Raw genomic sequence first — 14,192 nt, 5'->3', positions numbered from 1 at the left:
AATGAGCTTTAGAGAGCACGGATATATCAGTCCCAACTATTTATAGGTAATGTGATTAGCTGCTTGGGTTTCCTGTTTGACACTTCTAGGATGCAGGATGTCATCAAATGGTTCACAAATGAAAGTAAAAAAACAATAAAAGCAAATGTTTCTTTCTCAAAATGTGAATAAACATTCATAGTAAATTTAATAATATCTATAGCGCACTTATTTAAAATTAAGATTATTTGGATGGAATACCTGAAACATTTTTGTCGCCTAAATTTAAACCTGAAATTTGATTTTCCTTGTGCAATTTTAATGTTTTCCAAACCAATGAACTTGGAGTTCATCTCTGCTCAATTGTGATAGGCTAACATTCTTTAAAGCCCGCCCACTATGTAATTTAATTGGCTGAGCCTATGCCGCCTTAGTCACTGCACAACAAGTCCACGTGTTATTTTTTATGCTTTGCTCAGGGAAGAAACAGACAGTTCCTACAAGTTTACTTTAGAGGACAGTCTGCTTAGAAAATAAAGGCTGCGGTTTCAGTATGCTGATGAGGAAAGGATCGATTGTAGGATCAGCAATTCTATAACATGAGCAATGAGATGTAGTTGATAGCAGAGACACAACTAAATAAGAGGAGTTAAAGGGAGGAAGCTACCTGAAGACAGTTGTACTCCTAAAGGTTTTTTTTTTTCTTCTGTGATTTTTAAAAAGAACATTGCTCAGAATGAAACTGCGGGATATTGTACATGAAAAAAACAGCCTTTGGATCTTTGGATATGGATCTTTAGTTTGGAAACCAGATTTTTCTTATAAAAGAAGGAAAGTTGGTTACATTAAAGGATACAAAAGGCGATTTTGGCATGGAGATGATTTCCATAGAGGGGATAAGGAAAAGGTTAGTCCTTTGCTCTGGTTTTCTTCAACACATATGCACTTTTTTTATTTTATATATGTATATATATTTGTATGTATTGCAGTGTGTTATAAAATATCTAATTGTATTTGTCTTTGCTTTTCAGCCAGGCAGAGTTGTTACACTAATAGAGGATCAGGAGGTAAGCCTTAATTTTTTTTTTTTTTATTAGCTTTATATTTTACAAGATAGACCAACAAAAACTGGTACATTATTGAAAATTTGTTATTATATTTTTTTCCTTTTTCATTTATTTCTTTTACTAATATAAAATGTTTTACTTGGCCCTTTTTTTAACACTTTATTGAACCACATTGCATTAACCACATGATGTTACAGATTTCTCAAGGGCTAAAACAGTTTAATTTGGGCCCCATCTGATCAGAACACCTCCTTCCATACAGCATGCCCTAAAAAAATAATGTTTTTATAGCTTCAGGCCAAAAGTGGCATTCAGTTTTGCAATGTTCTATTCTTTTTCCACCTGAGTAGTGGATCTCTTTAGCTCCTACAGAGTTACTATGGCCCTCTTGGCTGCTCCTCTGGTTATATTTCAGCTTGCAGACAATGGAGCTTAAATCCGCAAACCTATAAAATATTGCTGTGTTACCCCCATAGTGGCTATTAATGTGTGCTTTTAACACTTCCTATATATGAGTAATACAATACAATTTATTCTTTCAACAGAATAAATGATGTAAGTATTACTATTTGTTTTTTCCCTTTTGTTATGAGAATGCAAATTAAGTTAATTATGTTGAGTACACTGTGTATTTTTATGAATTTTCCATCAATATGGTAGGGATTCTGTTGGTGTTGTTCAAGTAAACAGGGCTGAGTACAAATAAACTGCATTGATATAGATGTTTTTACATCCTAAAATCTATTTCTTGTTACATTCATTTATTTTTCTTTATTGCCAACGTTACAGAATAATAAATCTGGATTCCTTAATCTATCAGGTTATAGTGGGTTGTATTTGTTCTAGCTTCTCTGCTGCTGACACTGCTGTTTTCTTAACCCCAGGCCTGCACATGGGGTGTTGCCTATGAAGTGACTAAGTCCCACATGGAGGAGTCCCTTCAGTACCTCAATGTCAGAGAGGTTCTGTTGGGGGGATACACCACAGAAGTGGTTGAGTTTCTTCCTAAAGAGAAGAGCCACAGTTCTCTGCTGGCACTCGTCTACATCGCCACATCAGACAACCCCATCTACCTGGGTCCGGCCTCGGACGTGGAGATCGCAGCCCAGATTGCGGTTTCCAGAGGGAAAACAGGACACAACGTTGAATATCTGCTCCGGCTGGCAGAGTTTATGAGGCTGTCCTGTCCAGAGGTGGAGGACGAGCACCTGTTTTCTATCGAGGCGGCTCTTTTAAAGATTTTCCCAGGTGGAGAGATCACACCCTCAGCCTTAAAATCCTTATAACAGGGACTGGATGATTGCACACAGCACTTCTTCTTTTAAAAGGGACCTGATGATTTAGGTTAGGATGATTTTGGTGCTTAAAATCTGTAAAACTTGATTTAAAGGAGTTTCTCTTTTTATCTGTAATTGAGAGTTAGCACATACACTTATAATTTTAGGGGCTTTTTTTTGTATTTCACAATATTAGCATAATTACTTCCTTTTTAAAATTTGAATTTGCCTTAAGCACTAGTAATGCAATTAATGTGTTAATTTGATGCAATGAAAAATGTATTATTTTGAATATTTGAATATATGTATATATATATATATTTTTTTTTTATCTGAATAAAAAATGCTAAATACTGGAGGCTTATTATTCTTGTCAGACTTTTCTTTTGATCTTATAAATCTGTCCATTATATGTTTGGAATTTACAAAGGAGTATTAGGGCCACACATGAAGAGAAAAAATATTTTTGCCATGACAAGATTAAACTCGACATGTCGACTTTAAAGTCGACATGTCAACATTAAACTTGCCATTTCGAGAATAAAGTTGAAATGTCATGTTGAGTTTAATCTCGACGTGTCGACTTTAAAGTCGACATGTCGACTTTAAACTCGCCATTTCGAGAATAAAGTTGAAATGTCATGTTGAGTTTAATCTCGACGTGTCGACTTTAAAGTCGACATGTCGACTTTAAACTCGCCATTTCGAGAATAAAGTTGAAATGTCATGTTGAGTTTAATCTCGACGTGTCGACTTTAAACTCGCCCTGTTGACTTTAAACTCGCCATTTCGAGAATAAATCGTTACGTTATTATTGGTAGGCCACCGCTTCCTGTGATGATTATACAGTTGCAGCACGTCAAAGACTACCTTCACTCTTAAAACGCAGACTGCAGCTGTGGAGCGCGGTTGCTCTTTTCTCCAAACTTTGGAATGTCGAGATTAAAGTCGCCACGATATATCAACTTTATTCTCGAAATGGCGAGTTTAAAGTCGACAGGGCGAGTTTAAAGTCGACACGTCGAGATTAAACTCAACATGACATTTCAACTTTATTCTCGAAATGTTGAGTTTAATGTCGACGTGTCGACTTTAAAGTCGACATGTCGAGTTTAATCTCGTCATGGCAAAAAAAAAATTTCTCTTCATGTGTGGCCCTAATACTCTGTCGTAGGAATTAAATGTGTGGCTGCACAAGGAAAATATTTTTTAAATTCAAAATTAAGCTTATTTAGTATCTTCTTTTATGCCTTCTTCCTGTTTTCTTTAGGAGCTTTTTATTAACTATAGCTCAAATCACAGGCAAACTGAATTCTTATATTAAGCACCTTCCTCTTTTCCCTCAATTCGCTTAATACCTTCCCCACAGCATGATGCTGCCGCCACTATATTTCACTATGGGGATGGTATTGATGGGAAGTGTTGGTTTTGTGCCAAACATAGCTTTTCCTTAGTGGCTGAAATATCTGATTATCATACCAGATTCCCTTCCACCATACATGTGAGGAGTAAATGTGCCTTTTTATTTTTTTAGTAGTAAGTACAGTATTGGCTTTTTTCTGTCCCCTCTTGCATAAAGTCCTAGCCTATGGAGTATCCAGCTTATTGTGATCTTATGTGCAGATATTCACTCTCTGCTATGGAGTTCTGCAGATCCTTCAGGGATCTGCCCTGCCTTTCTGATTAATGCCCTACTTCCCTGGTCTGTGAGTTTGGTTTGCAGCTCTCTCTTGGCAAGTTTGTTGCGGTACCATGTGCTTTCCCTTAAACGATGATGGATTTGGCTGTGTTTTGGGACAACATCAAAGTTAGCATTTTATTTACAACACCGCCCAGATTTGTACTTGTTAAAACTTCGACTTGTTTTGAAAATTCCCTGATATTCACGAAGTGATGCCTGTTGGTTAGTAGGCTTGTAGTTTCAGAAACAGTGCTTCTGAGGACTTTCAGAAAAGTTGTGTTAATGGTCTGTCATTTGACACTTAGATTGCACACTCTTTTTTAATGTTTTGTTCTCGTAAAGCTCTTTTTTATTTCAATGTCTTTGAAAAGTTCTATAAATATAAATAAATAAAATAAATTTCATTTCACTAATGATGTTACTCTTTAAGGTTATGTGTTACACCAGAGACTGGTTTTAAAGTAAGGGAAGGACTTTTCTATTTTCTTTACTATTTTTTATTTGATTTATGTCTACAGTATTTTTCTAATTTTACTTCACCAACTTGGTCTATTTTGTGCAGATCCTTTAGATAAAATAAAATTAAAAGCCATCCAAAATACAAAGTTAAATGTAACACAATAATTATAAAGCCCAAAAGAGTAAAAACCTTTGAAAGGCAAGGATATTTAAAAAAATATATAAGTAATTTTCTTTCAATGGGTCATTGAGTTTTATTTAGCTGGACTGATGGCAAACACTACTTTTTGAACTGTTGATGTTGCAGACCACTGCTCTAACAATGAGTAAGGTTTTTCTCCTGCTGCAAGCTGTATCTAAAATTTATTTAACTTTATTACAAAATGAATTTAGATTCCAGGTTGCATAGTAATCTAAAAAAAAAATAGGTAGACATTTTAGGACAGGTTCAGAATGCTGCTGGGGAAAGGTACAAAATGTTCCCACATGTTGGCAGATTTTTCTCTTGATAACCACAGTTTCATTTGTCGCAATTGTTTTGCAGAAATAATCACTCAACCAAAAGATAAAAGAACTCTCAGTACCTAATTAAAATTTTAAAAAAGCTAACGTCAGACCTCAGGAACAGTCAGCCTTGTTTTCATTAAAAACCCTTCAGCCTTTTGAAATGAAAGCTGGCACACAGCATTTAATTGACACAAATATGTTGCTCATGGTTTCCAGCAGAACAACTTTTACATGCCATGAAATCCAACCCGGTACGAACTGTTCACAGAAAACAGATTACATGACTCACCGAAACCCATGTACTTTGGCTTCTATTTCAATGCACGCAAATGCATTGGAAACCCTAAACACTTTGTTCCAAATCAAGGGCGTAGGTTTGATTTGAACTTTGGTAGGGACACAATTGGTCAGGTGTCATTGGTGCTGTGCAATATGCATGCCTTTTTTTATGCTCGATGTGAGCATCCGTACTGATAAGAGCAATTCATTGTTAAAAGAGAAAAGCATAATTTTGCTACATTAATAAAAATGTTATAAGCACTACACTCATTAGATGCTGTTTATCAATGTTTGAAGTATCACCAGCTCTGATGAATGTGGAATTAGGACTGTTTTCCACTTTGAAAATGGTTTCATTTAAATGACTAAGAGAGAAGGTAAATACAGTATTTTCTTTTGAAGATATAGAATTATGCAGAGGTAAACCCCACTCTTATATTTTTTACCTACTATGCTCTGTTTATATCAAGCAAAATAATACATTCATTAAAATATTAACTTCACTATAAAAGTTGAACATCTGGGCTGTAGTTACTCTGTGTCGCCCAAATCATGTATTTTATCTGGGGCTGAAAAAATGAATTATATTAATTGATTATTTCAATAATTGTCAACTAATTTAGTGAGTGATTCATCATTAACTGAAGAATAGAGACTCTAAAACATAATCTAAATGTAAAATGTGCCTTTCCCCGACAGAGCAACCCACTTAAATCAGTAATTATACCAAAATTGTAATTATACCAAAATTGTAAAAATACTTATATATATATATATATATATATATATATATATATATATATATATATATCTATATATATATATATAGATATATATAGATATATATAAAATATTTAAAAAAAAAATTTTGTCTGTCAATATTCTCCATCCAGAACTCCTCATGTGGAAATATTTTAGTTTCACCTGGTTTATTTAGACATCACCTGAAGCACTGAAGGGCCAGCTGCTTCACCTACAAGCTGCCCTGCATCATTATTGCTGGATATCTGTGTTTCCTATAATCATATAATGTATAAGTGCATTTTTAATAGTAAAGGATTAAATGTAACACAACCTTTTATCACCATCCTATATTGCTTACTGTCTGACTGTTTAAATAGCTCCTTATGTATATTTTCTTTTTCAGTGGCATCATCTACAAACACAACACTAAGAATGAGCCTAAGTGTATTCAAATATAAAATCACTTTTAACAATTATAAAAGACAATATAACAATATCTTATCTGTAATTTAATAATATCAAAAATAAACAGCCATATTCAAGCATTTTTACCAGACATTAATGTTTGTACTAATTTACTTATTGACGGTGTGGAAATCTTATATGTGGAACCCTAATTATGCTTTTTAAACGATAAACAGCAGATGTTTAGCCACCATTTCTTGTTGTTATACTCTATAAGAGAAATAACACCTGCTAATAATTATACCTGAACTTTCTCAAAGAGTCATCAAAAAATGAAAACAGTAACAGCAACTAAATATCGGTAAAAAGGAAACCCTCACATTTTCTTTTTTAGGTGGCTGTGGCTAAGAATCAGAAATGTTGATGACTTACAGCCTTTATTTGCCCATTTTTCCAGCAGTCTTCAGAACTCCTGGCTGACTCAGGATATTTCGTTTTATAAAAGAAAAAAAAAAGGTTTTTGTTTTTTAGTGTACTTGATATACATTTTTTTTATCGGGACTTGTTTTGTAGCCTAATAATAACCGCAGCATTCTAGTGTGAATACATGTTCAATGTTGTGCTCCAAGCACACACGGACTAGAAAACAGCCAATCAGAGGGAGAGAAGGCGGAACCTAGGGCAGAACAACCAATGAGAGTGGAGTTAAACAGCGCAGCACAGTTCCATGGGCTGCTACATGAAAGGGACAGGAGAGACAAGGCAGAGGAGCTGCGAGAGGAAAAGAAGCCACTGCTGCAACAACTACTGCTGTAAATTATAAACATGTTGCTCACATCCAATCATTGGTAGGGACAATTAGGTCGGTTCAAAATTTTGGTAGGGACATGTCCCTATGGTCCCTATGCAAACCTACGCCCATGTTCCAAATGAAAGCAGGAACTGTTAAGTAAATTTGCAACCCATCTGCAGAAACTGAGAAACAAACAAACAAACAAAAAACAACAACAACGGCCATGTCAGCCCTTTTCTTTACAAGCTCAAATATCTATTATGCATTCTCAAAATAAAACTTCTTGGAGATTTAACTTCCCTGTAAGTCACCAAAACTAATATTCAGCTGTCTATCCACTGCCTCTGAGAGACGTCTCTCATTTGGGGGGCATTGTGGTGAAGAGTGGCTGATCCCTGTCAATAGCCTTAGTCAAAGCAACAACATTGTGTAATTCTTTAGTATTTTTTGGTTTAATCTCAGAAACAGCATGTATGATGTCAAACACTCATGATGAATGGCTCAGGGATCTGGAGGGCCAGTCAATAAAGATAATCTGGATGGTCTGGAATGTTTGGAGTCAATGTCTTTATAAAAAACACAAACCTAACGGAAATTTCTCTTCCGCATAACCTTATCAAGTGTTAGTATGAAATCAATTGTACTCGGCATGTAATAAATTACTACAAAACCAATTGTTCATGAAAAAATTGTGGGGTAACACTAACAAGTGTTATGATCTTGGCGCTATTGACTGTCTTGGTTGCTCATTTTGTTCACCCGTCTAACTCTGTCCGGTCGCTCATCTGGTCCACCTGCCTCTATTTGTCTATCTTGCTCTCTCTAGCCAGTGATGACAGCGTTTTTAGAGTTCCTTTGTGTTTCTGGTTTCCTGATCATGATCTATCCTGCCTCTCAACCACTGAGCCTACCTGTTTCCATCTGAATAGTTTGCCTGACCTAGCTTCGGACTACTCCTGCATGTTTTCTGGGACTGCAGCATCTGGGACACACTGTGGGCTCCTGCCGCATCTTGTTGGCAGCCACCAGCTGGATCCTACCTCTTTCTCTCTGCATGGACTGAACTTTTAAACCTAGTTCGGGACTCACGTTCATAATCTTCCTCCATTAGATTTGCATGTTCACTAACCCGTGTTTCCTTTTACAGATATTTGCCCTAGCTGCTGCAGCTGCTGAAGTACAGACCCGTTTTTAAATAAACCCTATTGAACTATTCACTGTCTGTCTTGCCTCGAATACTGGGTCCTCTGTTCTGAGTCACAACAAGTGTTTATTAATAATTGATCAAATTCACATTTTACAATCTAAACAGATTTATAATGTAGCTTTTTACTTGGCACACAAGTCAACTGATACATATAGGGAAATTGAATTATCTCAAAAAAGTGAATAGCCAATAAGATCCCCTCAAATATGAATCTTTTCATTGTTAATCTGTGTGGGATTAGTAAATGTTGTATTTGTTTTGTAAAAGTTCATTAAAGAATCATATTGGTGTTTTTGTTGCACCTGGATCTCAATAAAACCAGTGCAGTTCCAAAAAATACAGCACTTAAATACTTTAAGCCTGGACTAATTAGTTCTACACCAATAGTCTTTGAAAAAAAAATTTTTTTCTAGATTATCAAAGATTTTCATGTTACTATTGGTCTCAAATAATCTAGTCTAGGTTTGTTTAAATACCATAAGAAGCAACAAATATTTCAACAAAGTGGAACGATCGATTTCTCAGGATGTGCAGGTCAGTACAAATGGTCCCATGTTGCCCAAAAAAACCCTCCATCTGCAAGTTAAAGTGCACCATGTCTTAACTCTGACCCCTTGATCTTAGGTTGGTCAAATAGGTCAAAGGTCACTCTGGGAATGAGTAAAGAGAAAGTGATAGGGTCACTAATGGAGCTTATCTGCTTTTTTACTCCAGCACGCTGCACTAGAAGGTCATTTGGGAGCTCACTCTCCTCTGGGCTCTTGTAAGTGGACAGCAGGTTTTTTTTTTTTTTTTACAATGTCCTGTCTGGCAATTGGCAATAAGAATAATTGCCTTCATGCCAAAAAGAGAGCCCAAAAGATTTTGCTTTTACAAGTGGAACAGTATGGCTATCGCCAGTGTTCCACTTGATTTATGCATATAAATAGCTTTATTATAATTCATGCAGGAAGTATTACAGATTGTACACTGTATGGACACTGCAATGTAAGTAGAACAGGAAAGGAAAAAAGGAGAAAAGATAAAAGAAAGAGGACATAAAAGGGGAGATAAAAAGGAGATAATGATAAAACATCTTCAGTCTGCTTCTTCACCTGCAAAGAGAGTAAAAAGAACAGCACAACCAATGGATATAGTATAAGAGATACAATAAAGTAACACCTTGATACTATCCCTGAAGTATAAGTAGTATTATTTAATCTGACAATGCGCCTTCTGTACGGAAGTGAATCTCTAAGTACCTGGAACCGAGCACCTGTAGTCATATGTGAAAGTGCACTTATGCATGTAAAGTTTATCCATAGGAAAAATGCTCAATAGTGTTTGTGAAGTGCTGAAGAAGCGCCCCTTCAGAGCACCGAGGCGAGCACCCAGATGCTCAAAGGGATCCCAAGAGCAGGAGCCCAGGAAGGGCCAAACCAGAATATCTGACCTCCACCAAGGGAGGAAGAGAGACGGTCCCGAGAAAAACCCTCAGCCGCCGCAACACTGGAGCCCCCGGGAGCCATGGCGATGAGTCGTCGGGCTCCGCTGGCAGCCAGCCACCCCAAAGTGGATCGGGCGTGGCCCTGCGGAGCATCTGCAAGGAACAAGCCAGTGCCTTCATGGGCATCCACCCCCAAATGCAGAGCACCAACAGTGCACTGGCAAGCCCCACCGCTAGCCAGCGAAGCTGGGCAGGACGGAGGAAATGGGCTCTGCACTTAGTGGAGACTTGAGATGTTCTTGGGAGAGGGTGCAGAGGTGGACAGCTGTACTGATATCATAAAGGGTGATGCGCTACAAGACGTAGAGCATTTAAAGTATTTGAAAAGAACAACAGCGATGAACTTGGTAGGATTAAATGCCACTGATTCTTCTCAGTTTATCTCATTAGAAACTCTAAGAAGTTAATATACCATATCATCTTTTGTCTGTACCTTTTAGAACCTCCTTGTAGTGAATTTATTCTTCTGCAATAACATTTAACTTTGTTCGAACATATAAAGAGAGGGGTTATTGGCCATTATTCTTTGCCCAGTGCCCCTAGATCCTACATAGTCCTGGCCCTTCTTTTATTATCTATTTCTGTCACTTCAATCCCACATTTCCTTTTAAAATAAAGGTCCTTGATTAGGATGGCTAGTTTGATCCAACATCCCCAGTCTCTGCCATCTGATAGAGCGCCATACATCTTATTTTACACTGTTCATATGGGTAGGGTGTATTTTTACTTATTTACTTACTTTTTTTATTCTATCTTACTATATTATATTTTATTTTGCTCTATTGTACTTCTGTAAATACTTACACTGCCAGAAAATACTTTCCCGTAAGGGATTCATAAAGTAATTCTAATTCTGATTTGGCTTCATCGGACCATATTATTTATTTCCAAATAAAACCTCTATAAAGAGTGGAAAAACCCACATATTTGTATTTGTAATAGAAGGACAGAAATACTTTCTTAATAAGCCTTCCAACTAACGATTTGGCATACAGAGATCTAACAGTTGCTATTGAATGGGATATTACATCCCTCTGGTAGCATGCAACGGTTTTCTTAAATACTGTACCCTGTTGGTTTGTTATAATTAATTTCTATTTTAAACTGACTTATTTGTCAGCAGTGGGTAATTTTGTTATTATCAAATTATTGTCAAGTGTCAAAGATCAAAAAAAGAATTGACGCCAAGAGGAATGGGACACAAGTAGGGCTTGATTTTAACTGAATTGGCTGCTAAAGCTGAAGAAGCATTCCAATTTCGCTACCAAGGCGATGTTTGCGTTAGTAGGTAGGTCGATCAGATGGCGATTTTTATGTCTGCTGCTCACACTTGATGCAAAAGTTCTTTTCATGCTGAAAAATGCTAAGTAAATTCTATCAGGGGGAGTTCTTGGCATATATTTCTTTATTTAAACATGAATATGTAGGGAAGTGGCAGCCTAGTGGTTAAGGCATAGGGCTTTGAATCCTGAGATTAGGAGTTCGATCCCCACTCCCCGAGACTGCCACTCTGGGTCCCTGAGCAAGATCCTTAACCCCACACTGCTGCCCGAGCGCCACACAATGGCAGCCCACTGCTCCACAAGGGGATGGGTTAAATGCAGAGAAAAAATTCTCCAATGTGAGATCAATAAAGTTCTATTTATTTATATGCACTCATGTTAATACAGGGCAAGGTCCCTTTAATGGCTCGGTTGGCACATGATGTTCTTTGACTTGACATTTTGCAACTTGTTCTACCTCCTTTACTATCATGTTGAGTCATAGGTCCGCCACCACACTTAAGAATGACAATGCTGTTCTTCACAACCTATTCACCCTTTATTTCCAGACGGATTCACCTCAAGTGTTTGTCCCTGAGTCAATTATTATAATTGTGAGTCAGACATTTTTATTCTGCCAGGCCTCCCACAAAACCAGATTGTAAACAAATAGTGTTAAAATGTTGTTGTGGAAACTTGCCTGTATCCCGCCTGTAATTAAACTCATCTCCTCAGTGACTGTTATGACGTGATAAACACTGATCCTTGTTAAGCCGTGTATATCTTAATTGCACGTGTCTGAAACCCTAGTTTTTGCACTGGCTGTAGAGTGGGCAAGCAGGTAGTTAGTTAAAAAATTCTGGGCACTTTGATTACCTTAAAAAAAGAGCAAGGGATAGATTTAAATGTTTATTATATTTTTACTATAAAGGAATTGCTGTGTTTGCCGAAAAGTGTTGCAATCCTATAAAAAGTAATTATTTCTTCATGTTGAATGTTTTTACTGCCAGATTTAATCAAATTAAGGTAGAATTTTGTTTTTAATCATTATCTGAAAAAAGATGAATGTTTTAGACTTTCTACTAATCTTAATCAGGGAAACTATGTGATATAATTGAACATAAAAAAATGAACTGTATGAAACCTCAAATGTATGGCCTCTACCTTATCAATTAATAAATATTTTTAAGCTTAAACATGTTGTAACATATTGTAAAACTTTTGCTATTTTTTTGTTTTTTGCACGATGGCAAACAAAGTGTTTTTTTTCCTTTAGAAAAATTAGGAAGAGAAAATACCAAGGATGTTTTTATGTTGTTTCTATTCATTTTTCTGGTAGTTATCCTTTTTTTGTATAAAAGGTAAAAAGGTCAAATGAAAACAAATATCAGACTTTTAATATACCAGGAGTATGACATGATCTGGATTTTTTGGTTCAGTTCAAGTTTTCCTTTTGGGTTTTCAGTGAAACTTTGATTTATGTCATTCTGTGATTTCTAAGTTAGTAGTTTCATTTCCATTTAGTGTCATAAGTTGTATTTGTTGGTTTCTCTCTTTTGCCCCCTTGTGCAACTCTCCTTTCCCTCTTCCTCCCTTCTAGCTACTTCTGCCCACACCTGCTCCCAATCAGTTGATTACTCCATTCAAGGTTTTGTTTGGCATATATTGACACTCACTGCTGGATTCTCTTTTTTCCCTCCTGAAGCTCTGTTTTCTCCTTTGTTCTTGTTCCTGTGTTCCAAGGTTATTTTTGCTTCTTTTGCAACCACTCTAATTATTCAATTTGCAAGAAATCACCTCAGCCTCCGTCTCTGCATTTGGGTCCTCCAAAAACCTCCCCCTCACTGACAGAGTATTATTTAGTGAAAGATTTCCTCAAAACCCATTTTCTGACCTAGAATTCAAATCTTTTCTATTTTTAGTGGGGGAAGAGGCAGGTGGATGATGTCATTGGTGCCAACTCCAGAAGAACAACGAATGGCAAAGAACACCTCAGCACTTTCCAATGATTTATTAGTAGTAACGGGGAAAAAAGTTATAGAACAGGAAGAAAACCTGGAAGATGAAGGAGATATGGATATAGGCTACTGTCCAACCAGTACAACCTGAACACACTGGTGAATCTCCCAAACCCAGGAAAAACTAAGATTCAGAGTCTGATAATGGTGACCACTAGCAGTAATAACCGAGTTGGGACTGTGTATTGGTTAGAACCATAACCCCAGATGACTAACATTTCTAGTACAGAGCATCATAGGTGTGCAGCCAAACGGAGGCTTGTATTTGAAGGCATTCCATCTAAAAAGTAGCTGAACAAGTGTTTACCTGAAAATGGATAATCATTTCTTTTTCATAGCTTACAAATATACTGGAATTTGTGCAGCTGAACATATTTGAATGAATGTATTAAATCAAAGTGAAATGTCCTCTCATTGCTAAGTCCTCTATTATGACTTTGAAAGTCAAAATTATGACTTTGTAATTCATAATTATGACCCTGAAGCTCATAATTATGACTTTCTTATCGGCATTTTTTTTAACTATCATGTGGCGGAAACAGCCTTCCATAGTATATGGAGGGTGACAACGAGCGCCACAATACAATACTAAATGTTTTATATTCACAATGGAACCGAATTCATAACTTCTAAGCAGTCATTGAAATGCTAACAACACTGGAAGTGAGCTTTAGTGTTTTTAATTAATAATGTTACAATTTTTTTTTTATTATTATCCGCAATTTTACAAACAAATTATTAGTTTTTAAATCATGTCGGGATCCAATCATTTTCCATTTGACTTTTAACAATATTATACTGTACAAGTTTTCTGATAAACTTTTATATGAGTTTAACAGTCAGTTAAAAGGACTGAACCTGGTTTTAAGCTCTGCACAGCTGTTAATCTGGTTTCAGTAGGACAGAAAAGAAGGCGTGGGTGTATGACAGCTCTCAATCGTCACTGTACACATTATCCTTTAATCCACCCATTATCATTCCGCATTCATGAGGGTGTTGTGTCTTCTCATATAAAAAAGAACATCTCC

The 14,192-nt window shown here is 36.5% G+C and overlaps 1 protein-coding gene across 1 annotated transcript; it reads left to right on the top strand.

Annotated features, from left to right (window-relative positions):
- Window positions 1-447: 447 nt before the first annotated feature.
- LOC119787559 (glutathione-specific gamma-glutamylcyclotransferase 1-like) lies at window positions 448-2,679 on the top strand. Its single transcript, XM_038291504.1, has 3 exons — window positions 448-886; window positions 1,011-1,046; window positions 1,931-2,679. The coding sequence occupies exons 1-3, from the start codon at window positions 716-718 to the stop codon at window positions 2,330-2,332; spliced, it is 609 nt and encodes a 202-aa protein (XP_038147432.1). The 5' UTR covers window positions 448-715; the 3' UTR covers window positions 2,333-2,679.
- The last annotated feature ends 11,513 nt before the right edge of the window (window positions 2,680-14,192 follow it).

The sequence above is a fragment of the Cyprinodon tularosa genome, unplaced genomic scaffold, assembly GCF_016077235.1.
Source record: "Cyprinodon tularosa strain WSP-4 unplaced genomic scaffold, ASM1607723v1 ctg3, whole genome shotgun sequence".
Taxonomy (NCBI): domain Eukaryota; kingdom Metazoa; phylum Chordata; class Actinopteri; order Cyprinodontiformes; family Cyprinodontidae; genus Cyprinodon; species Cyprinodon tularosa.
The sequence above is the reverse complement of the archived record's forward strand: the minus strand, read 5'-3'. Positions and strand labels throughout refer to the sequence as shown.